The 24,089-nt window shown below is 43.9% G+C and overlaps 1 protein-coding gene across 2 annotated transcripts in view; it reads left to right on the forward strand.

Moving 5' to 3' along the window:
- Window positions 1–6,763: 6,763 nt before the first annotated feature.
- LOC144597886 (P-selectin-like) overlaps window positions 6,764–24,089 on the forward strand; it is a 57,294-nt gene continuing 39,968 nt past the window's right edge. For both annotated transcript variants that reach the window (XM_078407637.1, XM_078407638.1), the window contains exons 1-5: window positions 6,764–6,880; window positions 11,894–11,987; window positions 16,679–17,065; window positions 20,634–20,741; window positions 22,480–22,665. In XM_078407637.1, coding sequence (XP_078263763.1) covers window positions 11,951–11,987; window positions 16,679–17,065; window positions 20,634–20,741; window positions 22,480–22,665 — 718 coding nt within the window. In that variant the 5' untranslated portion in view covers window positions 6,764–6,880; window positions 11,894–11,950. The remainder of the gene's footprint in view (window positions 6,881–11,893; window positions 11,988–16,678; window positions 17,066–20,633; window positions 20,742–22,479; window positions 22,666–24,089) is intronic.

A 24,089-nucleotide genomic window follows, 5' to 3' on the forward strand; every position in this document is an offset into this window, starting at 1 on the left:
AAACCTTCCTTTTCCACTTGGTCCCGGTCCCGAGGGTCATTGGGATAGTTGCCTTTATTGTAGACTTTGACCACATTCTTGGTTGTGTTTTTCCTCTGATCGTTAATCACTTTATTCCAAGTTCAGAATAAAATGTCTGTTTTGGGAGGCTGGTGTCAGGCATGCGAACAAGATGGTCTCCCTATCATCACAGACTGTGTGTAACCAGGGTGAGGACATTAATGTTGTTCAATTATCCTAACAGTGAATTTTGGAGGATTTTTCTGATGCCCTAATCACACACAAAACCTGCTGAACTACAAAGCACTTCATTACACCATCCACAACCCCCCCACACATCCGACATTCAGCTCTGCATGTCTAATACTCACTCCTAGATCCTTTCCTGCTATGAGCTGATTTCATAATGCCACTAGTCTGTTCATGGCTTCGTCTGTTCCTTCTTTAGTAACTATGCCTATTTGTAGTCAGTATGTCGTCCTCTGTTTGTAGTCCCCTGTTCACATAGCTGTCTTGGGTCTTGCGCTGTGGAGGTCCCTTTTCCAACACACAATCTTGTTCAGAAACGCTTTCTACAAATTGTATCTTCAGAACCTGCTCCTTGGTCCACCTGCTCCAGTTTAGTTCCCTGTTTCAGTTCCCCCTCCATCATTAACAGTATTTCATCACTGCTCATCTGTGTCGTTGGAACCGATTGCACAGTCGCAGATGGATGGGATGCGTTACAGATCAGTACAGAAAAGCTGAGAATTTCATCGGTGTGAGAACATGCCGCAGATATACTGCACTACCACACAGAGAACAACGATCTCACCATCAGCAGCAAGAGAGAGAGACATTTCAACTCTCAAAATATGGTAGAATTTTAGAACTCTCTTCTGAAAATGAGGAATGATGTTGGGTCTATTGTTAATTTTAGTCTAAGATTAAAAGATGATTGTTAATCAGAAAGTACGGGAAATGGCAGATTTTTGAGGTTAGGTCCCAGATCAGCCATTGATTCATTGTACAATGAAACAGATGCCGGGGGGGGGGGGGGGGGGGGGGGGGGGGAGAGGGGGTGGGGGGGAGGTGGACACAGATAGCCATCAATTCCACTTAAGTCATTAGATTGTTAACAATTAGAATTCTCTGACCCTACAGAAAAGACAAGAACATGTTTTTTTATGGTGTGCAATACCCTATGTAGTAACGCATTTCCTTCCTAATGTTCTTTTAGCAAATAAAGTTTCTTGGGTGCCTTCCAGCAACATAGTTTACGATAGATATGATTATTTTACTGTACTTTGTGAGTAATTGACTTCTAATGAATTCAGCACAGGCATTGGGAGTCAAGAATCAAGAGTTTTATTGTCATATGTCTGGAAACAGAATGTTGAAATTTTTAACTTACTTGCAGCAGCTAAGGCTATGTAACAATAGTACTCGGTAAACACCATGAGAAACAACACAAAACGTTGGTTGATTCTATAAAAATAGCTGATCTGTGATCTTTCCCCCCTGGATCTGAGCACAATGTACAGGCGGAAGCTGAGATCAGTCAGTTTTTCTTTCCTTTGTGACTGACAGCAAAGAGCATTAAAGATGCATAGGAAAATAACTGCAGATGCTGGTTCAAATCGAAGGTAGACACAAAATGCTGGAGTAACTCAGCGGGTCAGGCAGCATCTCAGGAGAGAAGGAATGGGTGACGTTTCGGGTCGAGACCCTTCTTCAGACTGATGCGTGCTGTTTGTAGTCAGCAACGGCATGGTACCGTGCTGCAGGCCATGACTGCTGGTACACCACCCTCCACCTCCAGCTATCATTGGCTTTCCTGCCAGTCGGCCCTAAAGAGAGGGGATTTGTGTGGAGGTCTTCCAATGGGTAATACTCAGCTTTGCAACTTATGCAGAACACAAATTCCTTTTATTTATTTTGCCGGTTGTGGGCATTGCAGGCAAGAACAGCACTAACTGCCCTTGAGAAGGTAGTTGTAAACTGTTATCTTGAATGTCAGGTTTTGTGGTGAATGTACATCCATGATGGCTGGGGAACTCCAGGATGTGGATCCAGTGCCGATAAAGGAATATCAATACATTTCCAAGTCAGGATAGGAACCTGCAGGCACTGGTGTACACTTGCACTTGGTGGACTTTGTCCTTCTTGGTGGGAGAGGTTGAGGACGTTAGAGACATTGTCAAAGATACAACACAAGGAAGTGCGTGACAAGACTGTATTGGAGAGTCCAGTGGCCTCCATGCTCTTCCCAGTTGGAATTTGCAAATCAGAAGTTACTAAGCAACGGGATATTTCTTGGAATAGGAATAATAAAATAATATGGGACACTGCGCAGTACTGCTAAGAGGCTGGAAATGTTCACTTTGAATATGAGATGCACAACGCAACAGTCCTTTGTGATGAAAAGGGGATGAAAAGAGTGGCAGGGAACATCAACGACAGTCTGACTGGGAAATATATTGATACTCCTATCTCCTGACACTTTTTTGATTTCTTCCTGATGCATTTCAATTAAGGTCATAAGTGTTAGGAGCAGAATCAGGTCATTCGGCCCATCAAGTCTACTCCGCCATTCAATCATGGCTGATCTATCTCTCCTCCTAACCCCATTCTCCTGCCTTCTCCCCTGACACCTGTACCAATCAAGAATCTATCTATGCCTTAAAAATATCCATTGAATTGGGCTCCACAGTCTTCTGGGGCAATGAATTCCACATAAATTTCTTGAGCAACATCTGCTTTGATCTGTCATTTTCACACCTTACCCTTTCATATCTCTAGTTTCCCTCTCCCCGACTCTCAGTCTGAAGAAGGGTCTCGACCCGAAACGTCACCCACTCCTCCCCAGAGATACTGCCTGTCCCGCTGAGTTGCTCCAACATTTTGCATCTGTCCTTAGTTTAATATCTCTCTTACAATGCAGCAAGCCCATAACATTGCAATGGAGTATCAGTCTTGATATTACATTATTTTATGTTGTACTTAACATAAAAATTTAGAATACTTTTTGACTATAAAACAAGGCAGATGTTATAGTACTCAAGCACAAAGGGCAGCAGTTCAGTTCATGTTTGTCAATTTAATATAAGAGGAAATGTGATTTTGGCAAGAGCAATTTCATCAACATGGATGGAACATTGAGTAATACTCAACAGAATTTCCACACGAGAGTTAACTATGCCGAATCACTTCATCAAATTAAAATGCAGAAGTTAACAGATAGGACTAATTCGAAGGAATTCTGCCCATGCATGTTTGGGCAGTGAAGATAGAACAGCCACAAGCCAGAGAGATGAAGAACGAGGAGAAAGAATGAACTGTCTCCATCTCACTGGATTTTATTTCTCATACTACTGAAAACGTAAGAGAACACGGGTACATTTACTCTGAAACAAACAATGAATCAGATTAGAAATGGCGATAAGCATTTGAGATGAAAATCGGACAAACTCATTGCTGAGCTCTGACCACTTGGCCATGTTCCTTCTTCCTGTTGTGACAGTGCCTCTCTGTAAGATGCTGCTCTGATCCCTGTCTCTGGCAGACAGGCCAGGAGAGGCCGACCCCCAGCCTCACTGGAACAGCTGGGTCCAATACAATGCCATCGCACGGGCCCACGTGAACCTCGTCAGCCTACTCCTTACAAAACCCAGGCATTCCAGCTAGAGAGAGCTGGGGGTGGGGGAGGGGAGGGGAGGGGGGGGAGGGGAGGGGGGAGGGGAAAGAGGGGGAGGGGGAAAGAGGGGGGGAAAGAGGGTCACCTCCATGCCAGCCGTATTCCCCTGTCACAGGTTCGAGGAAGACTGAGCCACTGGGACAAACCTGAGACCACCTCTGCTGCGAGGGTCGTCGGCGTGGTCATTGCCGAACCCAGTGTCATTCTCGGACGCTACACTCTGTATGGGCTGTGACTGAGGACTGCAGTTCCAATGGTGAGGATAGCACAGAGATGGTTAGGGGAGGCAGAGGTTCTTAAACATCACCCAGTCTACCGTAACTGTTTGGCATCGGTAGACTGGGTGATGTTCAAGAACTCGGCAATGGAGCTGAACAAATATGTTCCCGACTTCATCAGGAAATGTGTGGAGGAGTGTGTTCCCACCAAAACCATCGCAGTCTTCCCTAATCAGGACCCTTGAATGAATCATATGTTCCACGATCTACTGGGGACCAGATCCCGGGCATTCAAATCTGATGAAACAGGGTCATATTGGAAGTCTAGGAATGACCCCGATAAGTCGATCAGAAAAACAAAGAGTCACTTTCGGTCTAAACTGGAAGATGAGGCGGATGTTCGGCAGCTGTGGCAGGGATTGCATCATCATTTCCTTCAAGACGAAACCAGGTAGTGGCTCTCGTGCCGGCAAAGCATTATTCCCCACGTGGAGTATCTTGGTCAGCTTGGACGCATTGGCCCAAGAGGCCTGTTTCCGTCACTCTGTGACTCTTTGACTGTAATTTCCAATCTAGCACCGGAGGGTTTGATGGAGCGAGTGGACAGGAACAGAGAAGGGAGCAGGGATTTTGCAGATACACACACAAAAGGCAATGGGAGCAAATAACTCAATACCAGAAGCCAGTGGCATTAAATTTCGGGAATATAAAGAGTTAAGAACTTCAAGAACCTCTGACAAGCAAGCAATGTCTGTGAACTTTCAGAAAATATAAGTGTGGCTATTTCTACGGGTTCATTGCAAATATATTAGTGAGGGAATTTGCAAATGATGCTGTTTTTTACAATCGAAGTAATCACAATGCACTTATAAAACAAATTCTGATAAGGACTGAATCAATTATACATTTACTATACATCAGTCTGAAGAAGGGTCTCGACCCGAAACATCACCCATTCCTTCTCTCCTAGATGCTGCCTGACCTGCTGAGTTACTCCAGCATTTTGTGATACATTTACTCACATCATATCAGAGAGCTGGCTAGCTCACTCATCTTCAGACTACCAAGGAGTGTTCAGCCAACTTTTTCTTTCTCCCAACAGTTGATAAACAATTCTGTCCGGTTATTTTTTTTGGCAATTCCTCTGAATTCCATTTAATTTGCACAATAAATCAGTCGAGGATCTTTCATCTTTATAAAAGTCAGAATGCCCAATGGATGTTATCAATCAAACCTGTTCCAGATGCCCTTTCTGTTTATCAATGTTATGAGCCTTTTCTGACTTCACATCCCAATCTTTATAATACAAACACACAAGGAATTCCATGATAAACAATTTCCTCAAAGGATCTCAAAGCTCTTTTTTTTCCAAGTTCTTTGTTGTCAGCAGTTTTTATACTCCCTCAATTTTTGTCTTTTGGAAATGTCTGTCAGTGCAAAATGTCTGTAATGCTCCTTTTCGTTACCTGCATTTCACCATTAGTCCTTCCATTTGATTGCTGGCAAGTATTAAAGTTACCTCCTTACCCACAAATTAAATTATTTAATGCAAGGAAAGGAATACGCAATATTAATGCTCCTGATGCAAACTCTTATTAAAATACAAAACTCCAATCTCTATTCTAAAGCACAGAGATGGCTAACTTTGTTGTTATTCCTTTGACTTCTATCTTGGACTTGTTTTTGTTAACAACTCATAGGCTTTCAATAATTACAACTAGACAATGGTTTATCATCAAGCTTGCTATTTTTGTTTTTTAACCAATGTATTACAGTGAACACCTCCATTGATTTTAAGTTAAAATTCACCTTTACTTTATCAATTCTTCAGCATAATAATCTCCCTCAATGTCAGCAAGATTAAGGTTATTGACTTCAGGAACTGAGATGATGTGCACACTCCAGTCAGCATCAATGGTGCCAAAGTGGAGATGGTAGACCTTCAAGTGACTAGGTGTAAATATCTCCAACAATTTGTCCTGGAGCCAAGAAAGCACACTAATGCCTCTACTTCCTCAGAAGTTTCCAACGACCTTTACTATCTTCTCCAGATTTACCGTCGAAAGCATTGTATCAGCATGCACCACAACTTCATTTGTGAACAGTTCTGCACAAGACCACCACAAATTGCAGAGAATTGCAGATATAGCCCAGTACATCACACAAAAACGCCTCCCCTCCATCGGCTCCAATGCACAATGCCGCCAATATAATCAAGGACCATTTTCTCCAGAGATGCTGCCAGACCCGCTGAGTTATTCCAGCACTTTGTGTCTACCATTATCATCCTTCCCACTTCTCGCCTCTCCCATCGGGCAGAAGATACAAAAGCCTGTAAGCAAGATTCAACAACAGCTTCACTTCTGTTATTAGGGTACTCAATGGTCCTCCCATAGGTTTGGGTGTAGTTCTGATCCAACCTATCATTTACAGACTCTGCACTCTCTGTAACTGTAGCACTGTACTGCTGTGACACTAGATGCTGCACTCTGGTATTTTTATCTGTTGTACTTCGCTTGATAGTACTGAGATATAGTATGATTTCACTCGTATGCGTGCAAACCAGGTTTTTCACTCTATTTCAGAACACATGGCAATAAGAAACCAATACCAAATCCAATATTGTTGCTAATTGTAAATGTTTGGAGAATGGAAGGAAAAAGATGTGGTGCTTTTTGTTGGTCTTTTGTAGCCAAGTTTACATAGAGAAATTTAAAATCTGGCACAGTCTTTATAAAGAACGTGAGGATGGACAGTTATTGGATGGAAATTTGGTTAAATCAATCATGTTACATACACAATTTCCTGCACAGGGCAAGAAGCCTGTTATAAAAGCAGAAGTGGGCGAGTCCAAAATCAACAATTCTTCAGGAAATCCACGGAGGTTCAGTTTTATGCCTCTGCTGTTTAAGAATTACCTTCAGAAGTTTTGTGAAACTGGAAGGATCGAAAGCCAGTCTTACAGATTTTCTGCGTGACGAATATGGTGAGCAAAGTTTATTTTATAAAGAAGGACACTAACCTTTACCTGATGCAATAATAATTTAGCTGGGCTGAGGAGACCATTCACGCCCAGATATGCACTCTCGCATTGAATTAATTATTTGCTTTGGGCAAATGAGTGTTTATTCAATACTGTAAATCAGGTAATTTAGTAATTGTAAAACCTTTCATTATCAACTCAACAGACTGCACTGGGATAATCGATTTAGCCAAGTTATTTATTAAAAATAATTTTGTTTAAATAGAATTATGACCTCAAACTATAACAGTGTGACATTTTGAACCAGCAATAACTAAACAGCAGCACATTTCTACAAGGTGGAAATAAAGGGCATCTGTAGCTAGAAGCATCTGGAGAGCAAAGGAAACGATCTTTAGAAGAAGTGGTAACTGATAAATGCTCAACACATATTTAGAAAACTAGACAGGATACAGAGTGTGCAGGAGAAATTTGGAACGCCACAGAAAATGTACAAAAATGATAGCGGATAAGATAAAATGGAATTGGAATAATAGTTGACAAGGCATTCTAAATTCATATTTATTAGTATGGAATTAGGTGTTTGAATTATGTGACAAAGTAACAGAAAGAGTTGACGAAGGTAACAAAATAGTTGTTGGAAACATGAAGTTTCAAAGGCAGTCGGTAAAGTATCACATAACAGGCATATTGGAGTATATTAAGTGAATGTTGACAACTTGGATATTTAATGATAAATCTTTTCTCCATCTTTTGAGTGCACGCCACATTTGCTAACTTCTGTTAAAATATGCAGCTACCCCACACAAAATACCTGGTAATATCACAAGCCATTTCTTTTGATCGGCTGAGGTGGTCCAGGTGATTACTGGGACCTGCTTGTAGCCCTAAGTGTTTGACATTTGGAGATATGAAATGTGGGAGGTCATTGGTTTAAGGTAAGGGGGGGCTGTTTTTTTTTTTACCTTAAGGGTGGTGGGTGCTTGGATTGCACTGCCTGTGGATGTGGGAGCTGACAAGATAGCGATATTTAGGAAGCATTTAGACAGACTCATGGAAAAGTAGGGGATAGATAAGAACTTTGAACAGACAAACAGGAACAGTTTTAGATTGGCATCATGTTCGGCACAGACATCGTGGGCTGAAGGATATGTTCCTGTGCCGTTGTGTTCCATATTCTATGTCTCATGTAGTCAGACATGCCTCGTCTATGTGTACGCACTTTTGATTTTTAAAATGATTTTTTTACCTAAATTAACTACATCTTCCAGACTGAGCAATGGTAAACTGACACTTTCCGATTGTTTAAAAGGACATGGCTGGGTTCATTTTGGGTCGGGCTCAGTAGTGAGCTCAGGAGTACAATGTTTATATTCGTGAAAATACAAAACTTGACAAATGAGTAAACAGCAGGACATCAGGAAGGCAATTTCCTTTCAGGGCACTCAAAAAGGTCTCATAATCCCCCCCTCAACTTACCCCTTCAAACTGTCTTTTCTCGAGTCCATCTGTTTCTCAGCTTCTCCTAATATAGGTTTCCTCCCTGCCTTGGCTCTGCTCCTTAACCTCCGTGTACGATCACTCACATTACCAACCACTAACTACCCTTGCTGGCAGGCAAGCTGTGGCTTAATTAATTGCATGGCACCTCAGTAGAACATGGCCCACCACAGGGTGTGCGTCTGTTGTGCCACATTTGCTTTTCTCTCAAACAATAGTTTTTCTGCATTTAAACCGTGCGGTCAGTTCCATAATCCTGTTTCCTGTCTAATTGCTGAACTCACTGGAACCCCTTCCATGGACATAGTGGGTAAATACAGAGCTCAATGATTCGAAGCCTTATCTGTACCACAGCCAGTAAACTGCACCCAGGCCGGTTTAGAGAAGGAACTCATCCAAAAATAAGTCTCGCTGATAAAGTATCAAAAAGAAACATACAAAACAAAATGAAGATCCCATATTCTTTTTTATATTTGTAATTACTGCAAGTATAAGCAAACATTAACTTCATTTGAACCAGATGTAGCAATAGAAAAATGTAAACAGTCTATTTTAATATTTATAATCATGGACAAGAGATGGCAGATGCTGGAATCTTGAACAAACACAATCTGCCTGAAGAACTTGGCAGGTCAGACAGCAACTGTGAAAGGAAATAGACAGTCCACTATTTTGTGTCAGGACCCTTTCTCTGAGCTGAAAGAGTAGAGGGGAGATAGCTAGCTTAGAGGGACGGGGGGTGGGGGTGGGGGGGGTCAAGAGCTGTCACACGATAGCTGGATGCAGGTGGGGAGGGCAGGATTGGTGGATGGTGTCAGCAAGATGGGGAGACCAACAGAGGCTGTGGGGTAAGCTGGCTCTGCAGATGAGCTCATGTGATGGGAACGAAGGTAGGGGTATGGAACCACACAGGGGAGGTGAGGTGGGCAGATGGGAACTGTGGGTGGGGGGAGGATGAGAGGAGTGTGTGGATGAGGCTACGATTAATCACAGTGGACAGAGTAAGTCTGGCAACATTCCCCAACTCTTACACTGCTACATCAACGACTGCCTCATACACCCGTGCAGCAAGTGTCAATTTCATCAACTTCACCACCAACGTCAAATCCTTCCCTCAAATCGACTTGGACCATTTCTGACACTTCCCTCTCCTTTCTTAATCTCTTGGTCTTCCCTTCAGGCATTTACCACAAACCCACTAACTCCCACAGCTACCCCTTCCGATTTTGTCTCTTCCCAGGATGCCACCCCCTTCTCTCAGCTTCTCTGCCTCGGCCACATCCGCTCTGGAGATGAGGCCTTGCATTCCAGCCATTCCTCAGGAAGTAGCGCCCCCCTCCCACGCTGTGATTGATGGTATACTAGGCCGTATCTCCTCCATTTCCCACACACCCGGTCTCAGCCCACCTCTGCCAGCTTAGAATAGGGAAAGAGATAACTTGGTCTTTACCTTTCACCCCACCGCCCTTTGCATCCAGCACATCATTCTCTGACCAGCTACAAGGCGTCCCGCTACCTCTCACATCTTTCCCCATCCGCTCCTTTCTGCTCTCCAAGCGGTCCACTTTCTCCGGGACTCCCCGGTCTGCTCATCCATCCCTCTCCCGAGGCCATTTCTCCTGAAACTGTGAGAGTGATCAGCCATGATCGCATTGAATGGCGGTGCTGGCTCGAAGGGCTGAATGGCCTACTCCTGCACCTATTGTCTATTGAGGTGTAGGAGGTGCACCACCTGCCCTTAAACAACACCTTCACCCACAGGCAAGGTCCCGACCTGAAATGTAAACTATCCACCTTCACCCACAGGCAAGGTCCCGACCTGAAATGCCAACTATCCACCTTCACCCACAGGCAAGGTCCCGACCTGAAATGCCAACTATCCACCTTCACCCACAGGCAAGGTCCTGACCTGAAATGCCAACTATCCATTTCCCTCTGCAGAAGCTGCCTGGCCCACTGTTTTCCCAGCAGATTGTTTTTTGCATGCATAAAATGATTTTGGCTTTCACATTTGTCTGCTGGGAGCAGGACTGTTGGTTGGGAACATAGTCAGCTTTGGCTCTGATATTCTCCTGTTCCTCAACTGCGTGGACAACATATCGACGCCATCTGAAAACACTTGAAAAGCTCCATCAACGATGTCTTCGAAGCAGCTTAAATATCAGCTGGGTAGACAGAAGAACCAACGTCAGCATGCTGAATGAAGCAAAAACAACAAGCATCGAAGCCTTCACCATCAAGAACCAACTAAGATGGAGCGGTCATGTTGTTCGGATGGAAGACGAGCATCTACCAAAGCAAGCCTTCTACTCCCAGCTTAAAGAAGGCAAACGTAAAAGAGATGGACAAAAGAAGAGATTCAAAGACGCCTTAAAAGCCAGCATGAAGAAATGTGAAATCGACATCGACAATTGGGAAACCAATGTCAAGGACAGAAAACTCTGGCCAACCATCATCCAAAAAGGAACAGTGACCTTCAAAGCCAACAGATGCGCAGAATTAGAAGAAAAGAGAAGTAAACGGAAAGAGAGGCAGCAACAACCAAAGCCCGATCTGGCATCTAGAATTACCTGCCCTGAATGCCAAAGAACTTTCAAAGCCGGGACTGGACTCGTAAGCCACTGAGAGTTCATGAAAACAACAGAACGTAGACCATCATCCTCGACCTCAATGGACAGCCACGTCGACGATAGGTCAATGAGCAAAAGTGACTTGAGAATGTGAATGGCTATCATGTACTCATAGCATACCCAAGAATAGTTTTTTGCAGCAAAAACAGAGAGCATGTTGTAGGAAACCAATGTCACATACAGCAAAACTCAATATTTTTAAGCCAACTGCTACATTAATCATTCTTACATATCTATATACTAAAACTCTTGTTTGTTTGTTTGTTTGTTTGTTCCTGAACTACAGCCAAAATGGTACACGATAGTGCAACAATTTTAGGCCCACCTTACTCATCGTTGTCCCTTTGGTGCTAATGGAAGAAGCTTCATTGAAATCGGTGTTATATTATTCACATTTTAAAGTTTAAATCTATCTCCTAGGGAGGGGGGGGGGGTTTGAGGGGGGTGGAGTAGGGGGAAGGGGGAGGGGAAATGGGAAGGGTGGAGGGGGAGGGGAAGGTGGGGAGGGGGAGGGGATGGGGAGGGAGAGGAGAGGGCAGAGAGAGGGAGGGGGAGAGAGAGAGGGGGGAGAGAGAGAGAGGGGAGAGAGAGAGAGGGGGAGAGAGAGAGGGGGGAGAGAGAGAGGGGGAGAGAGAGAGAGGGGGGAGAGAGAGAGGGGGAGAGAGAGAGAGGGGGGGGAGAGAGAGGGGGGGGGGGGGGAGAGAGGAGGAGGGGGGGGGGGGGGGGAGAGAGAGGGCTGCACCAATGCAGGAGTTTGGGCCCAACGGGTCCACTTGGTCTAGTAGTACCTAGATTTTGCCTGTCATTGGGATCTGTGCAATTAAGGATTTTATTTTTATGCAGTTTTGTTTTAATTTGTGCTATTTGATCCATTCTTCACATACAGATGTTTCTTGGTAGTGTGAAGTGTTCATACAGGTGATGCCCAAAGGTACGAGAGAACATGTTCAGACTGTTGACGTTAACTGTGGTGATCTATGGTAAGATTGTACTTCCTCTGTTATTTATTTAACTGATTCGTCACTCTGTGATACTTCGACACTAACAAATGATTAAAAATAACGCCAACTATGGTCCACATCTCTAAGCTTGAAAAGAAGTCTGCTAGGATTTTCCCCTCCAACATCCACCCCCACCTCCCCCTCATTTTGTCATCCCATGGACCATCCCTCTCTCACTTGGTCCTTTGGCAGCTTCTCTTTGTCATTCCTCTCAGGTTTTTCCCTTTATATAAAATTCCCTTCTTAAAAAGAACAATCTTGTTTCCCACACCCACACACTTGCCCCATACACCAAATGCAATGAGAAATACATGTCTGGAAGGTGAACATATAGAAGCCACCATTACATTCTGAATTTAATAGCAAAAGTTGAAACTCCATTGACAGATTTTCAGAATTATGATGCAAATAATATTATTCTGCAGTCTATATAAACTGTCACATTATACCTCAAAAGAAGCCATTGCAATTTTTAACGGTGCGTTTTTGCCTATTTTTCCTTAATTACCCTTAATATAGGTTTGGGACAGTTATTTGCTTTACAGAAGAGAGTGTTACTGCGTGGATTAATAAAAAGTCTCGAAATTCTTCTCATGATCGGTTGCATTAAACTTCCAATAGCAATAAAGCATTAAACCTTGCGCTGGAAACTACTGTATACCATGGTTAGCACAGTTAGCTGGGGGTGATGGAGCAGCATGGCTCCAAGACGATTGGCCCAGTGTAGGAATGCAAGTGAACTAGCAATGTGTGATGTGGATAACCTCATCGTCCAGGTTACATTTGTGTGGGAGTGGAGAGAGAGAGAGAGGGGTCAGGACCTTCCCAGCCAGGCACGTTTAGAGGTAAAGCAAAGACATTTCAGAGGTTGAGGTGTGAATGTTATCGTTAAACCTATTACAATGATAGACCACAAACATGGCTGAAGCACTTGTCGAGATGTTATTTTCATTTGGTACCGTTGCGACGGTTTGGTACTCCTGATTTAAGCACATTATAAAAGCGCATGATTAGTTTATGATCCCTATCTGACAGTTCTGATAGTACATTGGTTGTGAGAACCAATGGGTTACTTTGTGAAAGATTAAATTAAACAAGACCTTACAAACCAGAGAGTTATTCTCTCACTGCTGTCTGATGGATATGTGTACCTTACATCATCTCAGCAAAACCCTCCAAATTCTGCAGAATTACAGCAAATCAAGAGAGAGTCAAGAGTCGAGTATATTATTGTCATATCACCCAGATAGAACAATGAGATTCTTACTTGCAAGGTCAGGGTCCTCTCCCAGGGTAACATCCCTACAACTAGGGACCAAATTTACCTCAGTTATCAATGTTGAGCAGAGCATGTCACTTGTGTGATTAACACAGGACTCCTGTAAGATTGGCATTTTATACAGAATTCTGGCATCAGAAGAGAAACCAGGCAGAGATGTGCTCAAAACCTCCGGATAAAAATCGATACTGACTCGACAATTCTGGTCCATGACTACTCAAAGTGGAGAGGGATATTGGGGGATGGTATTGGGAACTTTGAATCCCTGCATTCAGAGAACACAGAAGACCAGTGTTGGAAACAAAATGCTGGATTAACTCAGCGGGTCGGGCAGCATCTCTGGAGAAAATGGATAGGTGATGTTTTGGGTCGGGTCATTTCTTCAGAAGACCCGCGTTAGCAGTTTCAGGAGTGTCCCACCATGAAGTCGTGGGACAGAACAGACCGTGGTGCCACGGCTATCCCCTGGCAGCAAGCCTGCAGCTGGGAAACCCGCTCTGTACAGGGAGGCCACCAAGCCTGTCCCCTGCTCATCCCCGCAATTATCAGTGAATATCCCTGCCTCTGACCTTAAGGTGAAGCAGTTGAAGATGAATGGGCCTAGGATTGGGCCAAGGAATTCTCCAGTGACTTCCTCGGGCGATGATCATTGACTCATATCTTCCATATTCCTCAGTGTGCTATATAACTCAAATCACCACAGTCTTGTTCCCTTCATTGGCAACAACCTCAGTTTTGCCTCTATTGTACAATCTGACTGTTTCATTATTCCAGAGCTTGAAGCTCGTCTTCAATCCCTCTGGAGCTTGCTCTCACTACTACAACCTTCTGCAATCCGGTTTATTCCTCCATTCTGACCTCTTACCTATCTTCATTTTCCGTTGTCCGACTACTGGTGACTGTGCAGCTCATCCTCATTGCCATGATGGCACAATTTGGACGTTTGAGGTGGTGCAAGGAGAAGGAATGAGGAGGCAGGGAGTCAGGTCAGGATCATAGTCCAGCTCCACTGCACTTCACTGACAATAGACAATAGGTGCAGGAGGAGGCCATTCGGCCCTTCAAGCCAGCACTGCCATTCAATGTGCTCATGGCTGATCATTCTCAATCAGTACCCCGTTCCTGCCTTCTCCCCATACCCCCTGACTCTGCTATCCCTAAGAGCTCTATCTAGCTCTCTCTTGAATGCATTCAGAGAATTGGCCTTCACTGCCTTCTGAGGCAGAGAATTCCACAGATTCACAACTCTCTGACTGAAAAAGTTTTTCCTCATCTCAGTTCTAAATGGCCTACCCCTTATTCTTAAACTGTGGCCCCTTGTTCTGGACTCCCCCAACATTGGGAACATGTTTCCTGCCTCTAACGTGTCCAACCCCTTAATAATCTTATACGTTTCGATAAGATCTCCTCTCATCCTTCTAAATTCCAGTGTATACAAGCCTAGTCGCTCCAGTCTTTCAACATATGATAGTCCCACCATTCCGGGAATTAACCTAGTAAACCTACGCTGCATGCCCTCAATAGCAAGAATATCCTTCCTCAAATTTGGAGACCAAAACTGCACACAGTACTCCAGGTGCGGTCTCACTAGGGCCCTGTACAACTGCAGAAGGACCTCTTTGCTCCTATACTCAACTCCTCTTGTTATGAAGGCCAACATTCCATTGGCTTTCTTCACTGCCTGCTGTACCTCCATGCTTCCTTTCAGTGACTGATGCACTAGGACACCCAGATCTCGTTGTACGTCCCCTGTTCCTAACTTGACACCATTCAGATAATACTCTGCCTTCCTATTCTTACCACCAAAGTGGATAACCTCACACTTATCCACATTAAACTGCATCTGCCATGCATCCGCCCACTCACACAACCTGTCCAAGTCACCCTGCAACCTCATAGCATCTTCCTCACAGTTCACACTACCACCCAGCTTTGTATCATCAGCAAATTTGCTAATGGTACTTTTAATCCCTTCATCCAAGTCATTAATGTATATTGTAAATAGCTGCGGTCCCAGCACCGAGCCTTGCGGTACCCCACTGGTTACTGCCTGCCATTCTGAAAGGGACCCATTTATCCCCACTCTTTGCTTTCTGTCTATCAACCAATTTTCTATCCATGTCAGTACCCCACCTCCAATACCATGTGCTCTAATTTTGCCCACTAATCCCCTATGTGGAACCTTGTCAAAGGCTTTCTGAAAGTCAAGGTACACCACATCCACCGGCCCTCCCCTGTCCATTTTCCTGGTTACATCCTCAAAGAATTCCAGAAGATTAGTCAAGCATGATTTCCCCTTCGTAAATCCTAGTCCAGCTCCACTGCACTTCACTGACCAAGGCAGGGAGAGGTCAGTGTTGGTGGGAGGTGCTACAAGTATGTCAGTATGTCAGTCTGAACATCTATCCCCATGATATCAAAAATAAATCGCTGTTTTACTTTCCGTTTGCTTGTGCTAGCATAACATTAACGTGCATTCAGTCCTGATCTCCGGTGCTCTCTGAATGGAGTTTGCACATTCTCCCTATGACCACATAGACATTCTCCTGCCTGAGAAAGCCATGCAAGGTGGTAGGTTGATTGGCACCTGCAAACTACCTCTGGTGCAGAAGAGTGGCAGGATAATCAGGAGGGGTTGGGGAGAGTTGATGGAGAATAAGCAAAAGCAGATCACTGTAGCTGAGTATTTGATAGTGAGATGGGCACAGTGAGCTAATGGGCACAGTGAACTAATGGGCACAGTGAGCTAATGGGCACAGTGGGCTAATGGGCACAGTGAGCTAATGGGCACAGTGAACTAATGGGCACAGTGAGCTAATGGGCACAGTGGGCTAATGGGCACAGTGAGCTAATGGGCACAGTGAACTAATGGGCACAGTGAGCTAATGGGCACAGTGAACTAATGGGCACAGTGAGCTAATGGGCACAGTGGGCTAATGGGCACAGTGGGCTAATGGGCACAGTGAACTAATGGGCACAGTGAACTAATGGGCACAGTGAGCTAATGGGCACAGTGAGCTAATGGGCACAGTGAACTAATGGGCACAGTGAGCTAATGGGCACAGTGAGCTAATGGGCACAGTGAACTAATGGGCACAGTGGGCTAATGGGCACAGTGAGCTAATGGGCCTGTTTCTGTGTAGTCTGACTCTGTGGCAATTCACGACATTAAAATCTGAATACATGAATTCACCAGTTTGTGTTAATCAGGCTTATTAATGGTAATCCATTGACAACTGTGGTTATAATTAATAGTACATCCCAATCCAAATGCTTGCTTTGGGAGGGAAACATTCATCAAGCCTCTTTTCCCTTCTCTTCACGCAGCAGAAGCTTTGCAAAAGAGCCACAAGTTTAAACAAATAGTGGCACCATTTTGTTTTGGTTGCAGAAATCCTGATGTTCGGAGGCTTGCAAGGTTGGGTATACCATCCCCACAATATCACCATGATGTGGGAAAATGCAAGGGACTACTGCAAAACACATTACACTGACATGGTGGCAATACAGAATATGGAGGAAAACAAGTACCTGGCGGAATATTTGCCAAAGGGACACGCACACTTCTGGATTGGTTTGAGGATGATAAACAACAACTGGACCTGGGTTGGAACGAACCGGAAACTGGAGAATGTGAATATGAACTGGGCTCCTGGAGAACCGAGCAGTGGAAAGAATAATGACGACTGTGTGGAGATGTATATCCAGGCGACAGCAAACTCAGGAAAGTGGAACAATGAACCTTGCATGAATATGAAAAGACCACTGTGCTTCCAAGGTAACTTGAAGAAAACACAAGGGTATATAAAAAAAACCTTGCATTTTAAGCACTAGCTTAAACACTAAGAAGAGGTCAGAAGGCCTTATAATTGGCATTAAAAGATAGTGCTGGAGAAACTCAACGGGTCAGGCAGTATCTGTGGAAGGAAATGGACAGATCACTATTTTGGATTGGCACCCTTCTTTAGATTGGTGGCAACAGAGGAGTGAGGGCTGGAAAAGACTGGTGGGGGTGAGGAAAAACCTGGCAAGTGATAGGTGGATACACCTGGAGAGGTTTCATTGGCAGGTGGGTGGGGTAAATGACAAAGGTGGTGAGAAGGAGATAACAGGATATCAGATAAGGAGAGAAGGCTATCGGATAAGGAGAGTGAAATGTAAAGCTAGAGGGAGGGATAATGGGTAAAAGGGGAGGAAGCACGGGAAAGGCAGGGTGAATAAAAGGGAAATGTGGAACTCAGAAACATAGAAAATAGGTGCAGGAGGAGGCCATTTAGCCCTTCGAGCCAGCACCGCCATTCATTGTGATCATGGCTGATCATCTACAATCAGTTACCTGTGCCTGCCTTCTCCCCATATCCCTTGATTCCATTAGCCCCTAAAGCTCTATTAAATTCTTTTAAATTCATCTTTTAAATTCATCCGGTGAATTGGCCTCCACTGCCTTCTGTGGCAGAGAATTCCACACATTCAAAACCTCCTGGGTGAAAAAGTTCCTTCTCACCTCAGTTGGCCTCCCCTTTATTCTTAGACTGTGTCAGGCATGTGAGATGAGCCTTCAAAGGAGGGGAAAGAAGTAGGGTGACTGTGCTGATGGGAGATGATGGGAGAAATGTGTGTCCACCAGGGTGTGTTACAAACGTGATCCCAACATCAATTACATCCCCCCATCTCCAACCTGCCTGCTTTCCATAGACACCACTCACTCCACAACTTGTAGATTCACTCATCTCTTCCCGTCCAAACCATCCCTTCCCCAGGCACTTTACCCTGCAACTGCAGGAGATGAAACATCTGTCCCTACACCTCCTCTCTCACTTACATCCAGGGACACCAACAGCCTTTCCAGGTGAGAGAGGTTCATGTACACCTGTCCCAACCTTGTCTGTTGCTTTCAGTGCTCCAGACGTGGACTCCTTTACAACAGTGAGACCAGCCATAAACGAGGTGACAAACCATGGAATAGTTAGACCAAGCCTAACTCTTGTGGCCGGTCCACCAAAGCTGGCTGGACCTCCCAGTTTCAAACCATTTTATCTCCCTTCCCAGACTGACTTTTCTGTCCTGGGCCTCCTCCCTTGCCAGTGTGAGGCCACCAACAAACTGGAGGAACAGCACCTCGTATTCTGCTTGGGTAGCTCACAGCCCAGTGGAATGAATATTGAATTCTTATTCTACTGTGAGGCTGTCCAAGTGGTGTTAAACTGATGGTTTATGGCTGATGGTCGCTGCTCTGCCGCGCTCTTGGGATGGTCAGCCAGATGCATCATGGGAAGAGGTGTGAATGGCCCCTGATGGTCAGCCTGAACGGAGATGAGGAAAAACTTTTTCAGTCAGAGAGTTGTAAATCTGTGGAATTCTCTGCCTCAGAAGGCAGTGGAGGCCAATTCTCTGAATGCATTCAAGAGAGAGCTAGATAGAGCTCTTAAGGATAGCGGAGTCAGGGGGTATGGGGAGAAGGCAGGGACGGGGTACTGATTGGGAATGATCAGCCATGATCACATTGAATGGCAGTGCTGGCTTGAAGGGCTGAATGGCCTACTCCTGCACCTATTGTCTATTGTCTATTGTCTATTGATGCATCATGGGAAGAGGCCTGAATGGACGCTGTTGGTCAGCCTGATGTGGCACAATATTGACCCACTGTTCATTTGCACCCATTAAATTGGGCAAACGCCAAATAAGATATAATCAGCCGGGAACGCTTCCTCACTACCCACGACATTATAGCACCCCAGGCTGCCCCCAAGTTCATTTCATTGATATAAAACAACTGCCTCTATAATACCGTCGTTAAACGTTGCGGACCATAGTTGAATTTCTGGTTCAACCTCCTGAAGAGGATCGAAGTTCATGTATTTTACTCCAAAAACCAGACCTGCTCTTTGTCTTTTTCTTTGGGATTAAGGCTTAAGGTCGGTTGCCTGTCCCCATAGAGGCAGATAAAAGGTGCTCAAAGGTGCAGCTCTGACACTATTCAGTGTTTGGAACCGCATGGACGTGTTGGGCAATACCAGTGGTTTTTGTTGACATGCTCTCAATGTTTTATGTTTTGCATCTGTATCTGACAATGTTGAAATATAAACCAATATCTCTGATTAGCTGTTAAAATATATTCAGGCAACAACACTGTTGTACTGGCTCATTTGGAGGTGTTATAAAGAAGGACGAGGTGATCTAACAAACATATAGATTTAGTTTAGTTTAGTTTAGAGATACAGTGCAGAAACAGGCTCTTCTGCCCACCGGGTCCATGCCGACCAGTGATCCCCGCATATTAACACTATCCTACACACACTAGTGACAATTTTCTTTACATTTACTAACCCAATTTACCTACATAACTGTACATCTTTGGAGTGTGGGAGAAAACCGAAAATTTTGGAGAAAACCCACACCGGTCACAGAGAGAACGTACAAACTCCATACAGACAACACCTGTAGTCGGGATCGAACCCGGGTCCCCGGTGCTGCAAGTGATGAAAAGCAGCAATTCTATTGCTATACCACAATTTGAAATAGAAACATAGAAACATAGAAAATAGGTGCAGGAGTAGGCCATTCGGCCCTTCGAGCCTGCATCGCCATTCAATATGATCATGGCTGATCATCCAGCTCAGTAACCTGTACCTGCCTTCTCTCCATACCCCCTGATCCCTTTAGCCACAAGGGCCACATCTAACTCCCTCTTAAATATAGCCAATGAACTGGCCTCAACTACCTTCTGGGGCAGAGAATTCCACAGACTCACCACTCTCTGTGTGAAGAAATGTTTTCTCATCTCAGTCCTAAAAGACTTCCCCCTTATCCTTAAGCTGTGACCCCTGGTTCTGGACTTCCCTAACATCGGGAACAATCTTCCCGCATCTAGCCTCTCCAACCCCTTAAGAATTTTATATGTTTCTATAAGATCCCCCCTCAGTCTTCTAAATTCCAGCGAGTATAAGCCTAATCTATCCAGTCTTTCTTCATATGAAAGTCCTGCCATCCCAGGGATCAATCTGGTGAACCTTCTCTGTACTCCCTCTAAGGCTAGAATGTCTTTCCTCAGATTAGGAGACCATTAGGAAATAAGTGGAATGTGTAAGATAAAAATAATACGGATACGTTTAAAGATAGCAAAAGACAAATTTTGGAACAATGTTGAGTTGTTCTTCATTCAAAAAATAGTCAACACATCAAATAACCTTATATAAAATCCTTGGAATCACTGAAGACCAATTGTTACTGCATAATGTGAGAATGTTGGGTCATCCTGGAATTGCCTCGTGATAGCCGAGGAGAAGTTTTGATTAGCATTTAAAATGGATCAATTAATTGCATAAATATGCCACATCTTTTCGCAGCTTCATGCACTCCAGACTCTTGCAATGGTCATGGTGAATGCGTGGAAACCATTGGTGCATTTAAGTGTGCTTGTAACGAAGGATTCTATGGAGTTCTGTGTGAAAATGGTGAGTTTTTAATAAACTCAATATTGGTTGATCATCTGGTTTACTAAAGCTCTTCAGGGAAGAAAATCGGCTACAAAATGAATTTTTTTTAAGTGCAAATTTTGGAAATCTGAAATGAAATAAAAAATATATCTAAAAACACAGTGGATCAGGCAGCATTGGTGGAAAGAGAAGCTGAGCTAATACCTCAGGTCTTAGATAGACACAAAAAGCTGGAGTAACTCAGTGGGACAGGCAGCATCTCTGGAGAGAAGGAATTGGTGACATTTCCAGTCGAGACCCTTCGTCTCGACCGGAAACGTCACCCATTCTTTCTCTCCAGAGATGCTGCCTGTCCCGCTAAGTTACTCCAGCTTTTTGTGTCTACCTTCGATTTAAACCAGCATCTGCAGTTTTCTTTCCTACTGTTCTATGACATCTGCAGATCCTTCCTACACACTTCAGGTCTTAGCCTTGGTGAAAGACATCTTATGATCTGCCAGATTGAGCTCTGAGATATCACGTGATTCCCCAAAGCATGTCACAGCCAACGAACTGTAAGGACGAGCATGTGTGCTTGCTGTTGTTAAGCTTCAAATTCGACATCTAGAATACGATGGTAGACACAAAATGCTGGAGTAACTCAGTGGGTCAGGCAGCATCTCAGGAGAGAAGGAATGGGTGATGTTTCGAGTTGAGACCCATTCCTTCTCTCCAGAGATGCTGCCTGACCCACTGAGTTACTCCAGCATTTTGTGTCTACCTTCGATTTAAACCAGCATCTGCAGTTTTTGTCCCTACACATCTAGAATACGATTGTCGGCTTTCTATGGGGGATTTAAAAAATGCCAATGATTGGAGAATTTAAAAAATGAAACAAAGCTGAGCAGGCTGCATTTTTATGTTATGAACCCAAACAATGCAGTATTTGGATAATAACTGCGTAATCTGTGATTTTATTTCATAAATGTAATTCCACCACATTTTCTTCATGGTTTATACCTTTGGACATATTTTGAGGTTGAAGTTATTGCTTCCATGATATTTTAATATTTGAATAAATTCATGTAAAAATCATAAGAACGTTTTAAACAAGTAAAAATCTGAAATATAAAGCAAGTGCTGGAAACATGCAGTAGGATTTGTGGAGATAAATATCAAAGGCTTAATATTGCAGGGACCTTTCTGGGAACAAAATATCTAAAATATTCCGTGCTCTTTTTTTTTTCCTCATTCTGGATGCTGATTGATGTTTGTGAACTTCAAAAGTGGTGAAACCACTAACACAGAACAGTGCAACAGTTGGCCCTTCAGCCCACGATGTCTGTGCTGAACATGATGCCAAGATAAACTAAACTCATCTGCCTACACATGATCCATATCCCTTAATCCACTGCAGGTCCATGAACATAATCTTTAAATGTACCACAAAAATAGTTTTGAAGGTATAACAAAATGCTGGAGTAACTCAGCAGGTCAGGCAGCATATAGGAGAGAAGGAATGGGTGACGTTTTGGGTCGAGACCCTTCCTCAGTCTGAAGAAGGGTCTCGACCTGAAACGTTACCCATTCCCTCTCTCCTAGATGCTGCCTGACCTGCTGAGTTACTCCAGCATTTTGTGATACCTTCGATTTGTACCAGCGTCTGCAATTATTTTCCTACACAAAAATAGTTTTAGCTTTTAAAAATGTATATATTGTTGTCCATAATTTCATCTACTCGCTAATTTCTCAAATAATATGAATATTTCTTTTTTAGTTCTGAAGTGCCTCAGACTGGAGGCTCCTGATCGAGTCATTATGAACTGTTTGTATCCTTACAAACCTTTTGGCTACAACACGACATGTGACTTTAGCTGTGTCGAAGGATTTCAGATACATGGAAAAACAAGGGTGCAATGCACAGCTTCCGCAGAGTGGACTGCACCCATACCTGAGTGCAAAGGTATCATCTATGTTTATATTCCAAATTTGCTCTCTCTGGGGTAATCTTTTGGTTGCATATCACCACTGGCTGGTAAAATAGCAATGGGGCAATCCAGTTCTCGTCCAGTAGATTACTATGAATATTTTGCATCATGTTCCATATTGCTGGACAGAGCAAAAGAAGCCTTTCCTGCAACAAACTTGACTGGACCTTACCTGAGCATTTCCGATGTTAATTTGAGAATTGGAAAATGACCCATCTCCAGCGTTGATTTGCTGGATCATTCACTGGAGTCTTTGTGGGTGAAAACTCTACTAGTTCACTCTCAGTAAACGTAGCCCACACCCCTCACACCTTAACCAAGAAATAATTAATAACATTGTGAGTTGCTCCTTTTAAGACGGAGCTGGGGTTCTCCCTGAAATCCCTGGACTGCTGGAAGTAGTCCTCCTAAAGCAGCAAGCATCTATTAATTGATACTTTTTTTGTGAACTTTGTTACTAAATTCCTCGTATTAAAACTTCACTTGTAACGATACGATATGAAAGAACTTTACCTATCACAGGAGGGAAATTGATCAGCCAACGGTCATAAAACACAAGATACATAAAACATGAAATTAAAGTGACGAGTGGAAAGGATTGGGGATGTGCAAAGATTTGTGGAGGGTGGGTGTGGGAGGTAGTCAGTCGACCCCACGACAGAAGGGGGAGGAGTTTTACAGTTTGATAGCCACAGGGAAAAGGATCTCCTGTGGCATTCTGTGCTGCTTCTTGGTGGAACCAGTCTGTTGCTGAAGGTGCTCCTCAGGTTGACCAGTGTGTCATGGAGGGGGTGAGCTGTATTGTCCAAGATGCTCCGCAGTTTGAGGAGCATCCTCCCCTCCAGGACCACCTCCCATGAATCCAACTCCGCCCCCAGGACAGAGCCAGCCTTCCTGATGAGCTTGTTAATTCTAAAGGGCCTGTCCCATAAGCGATTATTTTGGCGACTGTCAAAGTCGTAGCAGACCGCCGAAATTTTCTTTTACCCGACAACAATGACCACGACAATGCTGAGTCAGGTCGAGACTACATCGTCTTCTGAAACATCGCGAAAATTCCACGCTGTCAATGCTTCTCCGGCGTCCTGATTTTCGCTGAAATCACTGACAAGTCGGTAAGTACTTGAGAGTTTTGAACTATAACACCTTGTAAGGGTTACTTAAAAAACAAGCTTCACTGTAACAAGGAATAAACTGGATTTACTTCCAGTTTACTAATAGCTGTATTAAAAAAATGTTTTTGTTGTTGTTTAGTGGATTTTTGTGAAAAGTGTGTGGGCATTCTTTGAAAATGTAAGGGAGATGCATATCTGGTTTCTGGGTTGCATATCTGGGTTTGGAGCCCACTTTAAATGTAATGGCTGAGGCCAAAAACATCGCGAAAATTCCCACTCTTACC

The sequence above is a fragment of the Rhinoraja longicauda genome, chromosome 11 (genome assembly GCF_053455715.1).
Source record: "Rhinoraja longicauda isolate Sanriku21f chromosome 11, sRhiLon1.1, whole genome shotgun sequence".
NCBI lineage: Eukaryota > Metazoa > Chordata > Chondrichthyes > Rajiformes > Arhynchobatidae > Rhinoraja > Rhinoraja longicauda.